The following is a 7,867-nucleotide window of genomic DNA, read 5'->3' on the forward strand; positions in this document are numbered from 1 at the left end:
AGGAGAAATAACAAATTATATAGACACAAACAATTACTTGTTGACATATATTATTTGATATGTATGAAAATTTTAATTATATTACATTGAAAAATAATTATTTTATTATAATAAACTTAATTATTTGCGTAATTCTATTTATTTGTTAGAAAATATAATTAATACATATAAATATAATTCATATTTTGTGTTTATGAAATCTTTGCAAGGATAAAAATAGAGGCATAGAGAGAGAAAGAGAGAGGAGCGATAATAAAAAGCAGAGAATAAAAGGAGACCGGATGTTGACAAATTTCATGTCACTGTTCTTAGAAGGTCGTTTGTTTGGGTGAAGATTTCTTATCTGGGATCTCTCTCACTTCTCTCTCTTCCAAAAAACCTCTTTCTCTCTCTAAAACCCCAAACAAAATTAAAAACTACAAAAAAGAAATAAAATAAACCACCAATTTTGTTTTCTTTTCTTCCTATTTCTTTCTCCTCTCTTTGTGTGTATTAGTGCAAGAGAGAGGGGGTAGTGGCTGGCACATTAGATCGAAATCTTCTTCTAACGGATTACGATCTAAGCTACTTCTTCAATGGTGTTGAAGCCGCAACCCCACTTTCTTATTTTTGTCTCATGATTCTTTTATCATTATTATTATTTTCTTTTAGTTTTAGTTACCCTTTTGGCTTCAACTACTGCTGATTCTAAAGGGGTCCTGAATTTCTTTTTTGGGTTCTTTGATGGTGTTGGTGCCTTAATAGTAGAAAAATTCCTTGTGGGGTTTCTTAAGAGGAGGTGATTAGAGGATGTGGGTTTGAGGTAATTTACTCATATACTCTCTCAAATTCTTTAGTTTTAATTAATTTATTTATTCGGTTTTTTTCTCACTCCATTATTTTATTTTATTTTATTTTTTTGTGAGAATTTTGATTTTAGTACTTTGTACATAGTTTTGTTTTGACTAGGATGAGTAATTCTTTTGGTACCTGTTGTTTGAGCGATTCTTCCAGTGAACCTTATAACATAGCTCTATATTCTTCTTCTTCTTCTTCTTCTTCTTGTTATTATTTTAATTTTACTTTGAATTTTGTGGATTGGAATGTTCTGATTATTGTTGCGTGGGTTTGTATGATTGTTGTATTCGATGTTCTTATTTTAATTTTGCCATTTCATTTGATTTCTTTTTTTATTCCTTGGATTGTTTTTTAACTCTAAATTGAAGTGAAGAACCTTAGTTCCCCCAAATTATGGATGAATTTTATGGTGTGCCTGGTTTTGTAACTGCTCCATTACAATGGAGATTTCTCATTTCAATGATGAGCCTATGATGTGTAATGGGAATTCTTGGTGCGTGTGATTACTTGGCCAAGTTCGGGGTTTAACTCATTTTGAACAGCACGGATATAAACTTGCACTACCTATTCTCTTTTGTCTGTCGTTGTCACTCCGATTCATTAACTCGAAGATTTTTGTCCGTCAAAAAGTGACTGGCAAACAAAAGGGAATGGAGGGAGTGTTATAAAAGCTCATCTAGTTTGCGTAGATTTGTTAGTATCACTTGTGGTTTTTCTGATTTATTACTATTTTTTCAGCTTCTTGTTATGGTTGGGGGTAATGGATAAATTTCTAGACGTTGTATGCGATTATTTTAAATGTGATTCAACGGCTGTGGTTATTACCATTTGCATTCTGCAAGTCAATGGCATACAAGTGGCATATTTTGAAGTGCCCTAATTTATAGCCGATATTTATGGTTCAAATTAAAGTTTTTCAACACAATTCTTTGAATACACGATTGGCATTTGTTCAATATTTAGGCTTGGTTTGGTAAAGCTTTTCGAAGAGGTGTTTGCGCTTTTTATCTCGTTTTGTGTTTGGTAAATCAAAAAGTTCATGTGTTTATGCTTGTAGCTTTTAAAAGGTAGGAGTGCTTTTAAAAGCACCTAAGGGGGATCTTTTCAAAGTTGGTTTGTGCTTATCAAAATTAAAGTCTTTAACTCTTACCTTTATGTCTATTATAATATTTTTTTTTAATTTTAAAAATTATTTTACCAAACGCAATTGTTGTTGCTTGTGCTTATTGAAAGCCATTTTCAATTTGATTTACCAAACACAAATGCTACAACTTTTAAAAAGCCATTTTTTAAAAGCTAGCTTTTATAAGCTACTTTTGAAAAATAAAATCTTTACCAAACTAAGCCTTAATGTTATGAAGCGTTTCCAACACGGATAATGTAAGGTTGTTTCATTTTTCTGATGTTGCATTAGTATAGGCTTTAGAGACTAGTACTGTGTCTATAGCATGCTGTCCTAAGTTGGAGCTAACTTGGGATGCATTGGACTTCAATCAACAATTCCCTGATGTTACTGCTTCTTTTGGTAGTACAGTGTATCTGTGCCCTATTACAATTAGAATCAGTTGTGTATGCTACAATTTTCTGATACTTCTGAAATCTGGAGTTGTTAATTTTTACAGGTAGTTTATGTAGTTGTGATTTCTAAATTAAATATATGATGATTCATAGGATGTGCTGTCTCTCCTTTCCACCTTGCTCACAACTTTTTTCAGTACATATGATATTATTCACACACCATAAGGAGCATTGGGTTAAGTTTCTCAAGAGCTTGTGGTGTTGCACACTTTTTCTTCTTGTCTGTGTCTCAAATGCAATGAATGTGATGTTTTATATTTATTCATAAATTAACATGCTTGATAAGATGAAATTAGCCTCAGCTATGACTCTATGAGCAGGTTGTTGCCTATTTGCTTGCTCTAGAAAGCTAGCAATCAGTTTATCGTTGTTCCTAATTACATGGCTTCTGTTTTAGTTGAAGAAAATCCACATTTACTTTCAGGATTAAAGTTGATATATACCATCCACATTCATATTCTATTTGCTCATAACATCCACATTTGTGGATACTCGAGGCCTCTAAATTCATGATACTGAAGGCCTTAAGTATCGGTGAATTGATATTGCATGCAACCACATTGTATGTTTCGTGTTCTCAGTTTGTCTTTGGTACATTTGTAATTTGTTATCTGGTTGCTTTTTTGAACTTGTGTCTGTGGTTAGATGCAAAGCAGCATTAGTAAATGTTACTATTAATGCTAATGTGATAAACACTTGCATATCTTTTTCATTATTACCAGGAATGGGAACCAAAGTCCAGAAATTTTCAGGGTATTACTCAATGAGAGATCTTAATGAGGAATCTAGTAGTTGTGGTTGGCCCCTTTTATATGGAGAGAATAAAGCACTGACAAATGGGCAGTATTATAATAATTACCTGCCAAGTTCTACTACTGCAGATGCGTGTTCAGTGTATGATAAGGATTTTGTGAAGCAGATGATGCTTGAGCATGAGGCCACATTTAAGAGTCAGGTATGGAGGGTTTAGTTTCTTAGTTTCTTTTTATCTGTTGCCTTATAACTTGAATAGTATGCATAATGTTATTGGGGTGTTATGTTTTGAGTCTTAGTAGTCTATTTAGCAACAAAAGAGAGGCCCGATTTATTGTATATTTGACTTTTAGAACAAATCCTCTAAAGTGAGGAGATTTATAAAGTAATAAAGTGAGGGGTTTATAACCATTAAATTTCTAACTTCTATCGTGTATGAGCCCCACAACCTTGGTTTAAGGGTGATTAAACTCCTACTTCCTTACTTTACCAACTTCCTCACTTTAAAGAAGCTTGATCCTTGACTTTCATGCTTCTTTAGAGCTTGTTCTATTAAAATGTGGCATTTTCAATTTTGCATTTGTTGTTGACTACTTTGTAACTTATTGACAATAATACAATATGTTGTTGCATGAACATGTTTAATCTATTTTAGATGTATGGTTTTCTTTTATTATGACTCAAGTGATTTCTTGTTTGGCTCAATTTCTTCATGTGTCCCCTACGAGTATTTGAACCTGTTAATATTGATTACACTATATATTTTCAATCAGGTATATGAACTTCACCGTTTATACAGAATACAAAGGGATTTGATGAATGAAGCTAAAAGGAAAGAATTACACAAAAACCATATACCTGTTGAAGCATCGTATTCCACATGTCCCTTGGCTTCTCAAATTACAACTGAAGATGGCCAAAAATCACATATCTCTGATTTTCTTGTAGGAAGCTCCACTTGTGCTAAAACATCTGCTTCGGCTATTGAAGGCATTCATACTCCTTTGGGGTCTATTAAAGGAATCGGCAAAGAAAGCAAACCATTTCCATCCCCAAATGGGTCTAGTTCAAAAGATGTCGAGTTGCTTGAGTCTAGACCCTCAAAAGTGAGGAGGCGAATGTTTGACCTTCAGCTCCCTGCTAATGAGTACATTGATACCGACGAAAGTGAAAAGCTTAATGATGAAAAGTTTAGTGGACCAGCTATGTTTTTTCCTGATAGAAATGGTAATACTGGAAAGGAGGGTGTTAAGAAGCTTTTTTGTGGCAATGGTGGGAAGACTGTTACCCTGGGGGAAACTTCCAACTCGGAGCAATGTTCGGGAAGAAATGGTTTGGCTGACTTAAATGAACCTGTTCAAGTGGAAGAAACAAATGATTCTCCATATGTTGAGCTCCGTAACCATGATCCTTGTCAAGTGGCAACTGAATGCTCTGAGCATTCTGCCACCAAGAAAAAGACAGAGTTTTTTGGTTCATCCAGGGATCATTTCCTCAATTCACATCAAGGAACTGATAGTTGGGTCCAAAGTAATGGATATTTGGAGAACAATGGGAATGGAAAAAGTTGGATTCCATCAGTGGCTGATACAGGTTAGTTGTCTTCTGAGTTGCTTCATTTTTGTTTCTCCAATCCTCTGCCCGCTCCCCACCATTCTTCTTTAGAAGTTTTTATATTGAATTTTGAATCCGGTTACCAGATAAATTTCTTAGAAAATCTGATAATGAATCCAGGTTAGTATGTCTTACATTTTGCTAAAATTGCCGATAGAACTTGGAATTTTGTGGTGTCTTAGAGCTGATAGGTTATGTACTCTGTTCTGTTCTTGTTTGAAACTATAAAATTCTCCATATAATTTTAAATTATATCCCCCTCCCCTCTTCTTTTAAAATTATAATTTAGATAATCCATTTGTTTTGTGTATCTCCTCTTTTTAAGTATGTTCTTGTATAATTTATTTATCGATAGCAGCAACTACTTTTTCAATGTTGATAGGGCGTGTTAAAAGCAATCTACAATCCATCCCTCAAGTCTTGAAACTAGAGAAATCACATTTATCTTCCCAAACAATGCAAGATGGACATAGCAAAGCTCATGAATCCACATCTGATTATCTGATTGGTCAAAGCAAGGCTGATTTGTGGAGGGAAAGGAATGTTAATGCTTTAGATATCGATGAAAGAAATCATGAACACACTGTTAACAGGCATCCCAGTCTCTTTGCAGTTTCACCTTCATCTGATTTATCTAAATCCTGGTCTAATCTGGCTTCTTCTTGGGAAATGGCAAATGGAAACCTAAACCAAAAGTTGATATCAGTTCAGAAACCTCCATTTTTAAAGGCATTGGATGCCTTGAGTAGGAGTTCTCAGTCGCATCAAAGCAATGGAGTTTTGGAAGCTAGTTGGCCTCAGAACATCAATTCAAAGCCTGACCCGGGTTTTCATTGTGATGTACCTGTACAGAATGGGTTTTACCCTGGGTTGTCATCGTATTGTTCCAAGGAACCATCAACAAACATCTCTTCAATTAGCTATGACCGCCTCAATCACGATAATGATTGTAAGATAATTCCTCAACATTTCATCAACAATCTTTCATCAAAATCCTGTAAGGGTTCAAATTCAAATTGCAACGATGTGAAGGCTGGAAAAGGTATTGACTTGAATGTGTTGCTTTCAAATGGTTCATCCATGGATGGAGAGAAAGAGCACGAGGATCATGTTGTATTGCCTTGGCTAAGAGCAAAGACAATGTGTAAGAATGAGGTAGAAAATGCTGATAGGTGCATAACTATAGGAGAGTCAAGCTTCTCACATGTTGCATCAAAGTCCAACAAAGGGAAAACTGGACAGGGGGCTAGCGGAACATTTTTGCATATTGTTCCTTCCGTTTCAGGTTCTAATGAAATTGAGCAAAGCAGGATGAAGTTGAGTGAATTCTCTGGTAACAAGAAAATTCTTGGTGTCCCCATATTTGATATTCCTCATGTTTCTCCTAAGAAGGAGGTCTCTTCAAATACACCTCCATCCATGCCAATCCGTAATCCATGCGATCTAGAACCGGCAGAAAATAGTAGGAAAACCCGGATATTTGATATTAATTTGCCTTGCGATGATGCTGCTGCTCTTGAATTGGATGAAGTAGTGAATGAAACTATTGTTACTAAGGAAAGATCTTCAACATCAAAGCCCAACTCTAGGATTCAAATCGACCTGAACTTGAGTATGAGTGATGATGAAGCTTCTTTGATGTCTATTCCAAGTGCCAATGAAAAAGTGCATACAGAGATAGATCTGGAAGTCCGTGCTGTTCCCGAGACTGAGGAGGATACCATAACTGAAGAAAAGCAGCTTGAAACTTCTCTATCATCAGGAGAAGGTCCTGAAGAGAAAGTTGAACAGCCACAACAGCCACAGGATGAACTTGTGAGAAATGCCGCAGAGGCAATTGTTGCTTTATCATTGGTTCCTTGTGATCAAGTTGATGGTGTGATGTGTAGCTTGTTGGAAAGTCCAATGCAGGACCCGCTAAGTTGGTTTGCAGATTTAATTTCTTCTTCTAAGGACAATCTTGAGAGTACATGCGATGATTCGAGGGGAAAAGATGGTGAGGACAATGAGGGATGTTCGACTATTGTTCTGGAGGAATTGGACTACTTCGAGTCCATGACATTGAAACTGACAGAGACCAAGGAAGAGGACTACATGCCGAAACCTATTGTTCCGGAGGACTTCAAAATTGAAGAAACAACACAATTGTTGCCTACTCGGGCAAGAAAGGGACCTGCAAGGAGAGGGAGGCAGCGGAGGGACTTCCAACGGGACATCCTTCCAGGCCTTGCGTCTTTATCGAGACATGAAGTAACAGAAGACCTTCAGATATTTGGAGGGCTTATGAGAGCTACAGGCCATTCATGGCATTCAGGGTTAACTAGGAGAAATTCTTCTAGGAATGGCTGTGGCCGGGGAAGGAGAAAGGCGCAAGTTAACCCGTCTCCCCCTCCGCCGCCAGTAGCCAATGAAACTTGCACTCCACTGATCCAGCAACTTAATAATATCGAAGTGGGGCTGGAGGATAGAAGCCTAACAGGCTGGGGCAAGACAACCAGAAGGCCACGGAGGCAAAGGTGCCCAGCAGGTAATCCTCCGTCGATCCCATTAACCTAGTCACTGTTAGAGGCTTAAAAAACTTTTAGATGAGAAAATTTATTTAGGGGTATGAACTAGCAGGATCAGTTCCAAATTGACAGGGGAACACACATGATGATTGTTCCTTAGCCATGGGGATTTCTTGTACATTTTCTTCAATCCCGGATTCGGGTAAATATGCTTGATTTTCAATTAATCTGGTAACACGTCGTTTTATGTAGTTATTAGTGGAAATCAGGTACATATGTTAGTAGAGGACGAAGACATACTAGGGGTAAAATAGGAAAATAGAAATGTTGCCTTCGACCAAATGGGATATATATAATCCCTACTAATATTCTAGTGATTCAAATTAAATAAATAAATAAATAAATAGAAATAAAAGAACATCGAGCACGTGTAAAATTCTCTCTTGATGGAGTTTCATATTGTTTCAAAAAGTTGAAAGAGTGCACATGACTGAATTGTTGATCAATCTAGTGCATAATATGTGGTAGTGCACATTATTCCTGTGCCATTCTGACGAAAATGCTTCCTGGGGTGCGGA

At 36.4% G+C, this 7,867-nt stretch overlaps 1 protein-coding gene across 3 annotated transcripts; it reads left to right on the forward strand.

Annotated features, from left to right (window-relative positions):
• The first annotated feature begins 335 nt into the window (after window positions 1-335).
• Window positions 336-7,512, forward strand: LOC107489274 (uncharacterized). Of its 3 annotated transcripts, XM_052261971.1 has the most exons (5): window positions 336-802; window positions 3,138-3,370; window positions 3,942-4,761; window positions 5,165-7,309; window positions 7,402-7,512. In XM_052261971.1, the coding sequence occupies exons 2-5, from the start codon at window positions 3,140-3,142 to the stop codon at window positions 7,416-7,418; spliced, it is 3,213 nt and encodes a 1,070-aa protein (XP_052117931.1). In that variant the 5' UTR covers window positions 336-802; window positions 3,138-3,139; the 3' UTR covers window positions 7,419-7,512. The 3 variants fall into 3 exon arrangements, with proteins under 3 accessions (XP_052117931.1, XP_015965515.1, XP_052117932.1); XM_016110029.3 differs by having other exon boundaries at window positions 5,165-7,506; XM_052261972.1 differs by lacking the exon at window positions 336-802 and having other exon boundaries at window positions 3,230-3,370; window positions 4,117-4,761; window positions 5,165-7,506.
• The last annotated feature ends 355 nt before the right edge of the window (window positions 7,513-7,867 follow it).

Source organism: Arachis duranensis, chromosome 5 (genome assembly GCF_000817695.3).
Source record: "Arachis duranensis cultivar V14167 chromosome 5, aradu.V14167.gnm2.J7QH, whole genome shotgun sequence".
Lineage (NCBI taxonomy): Eukaryota > Viridiplantae > Streptophyta > Magnoliopsida > Fabales > Fabaceae > Arachis > Arachis duranensis.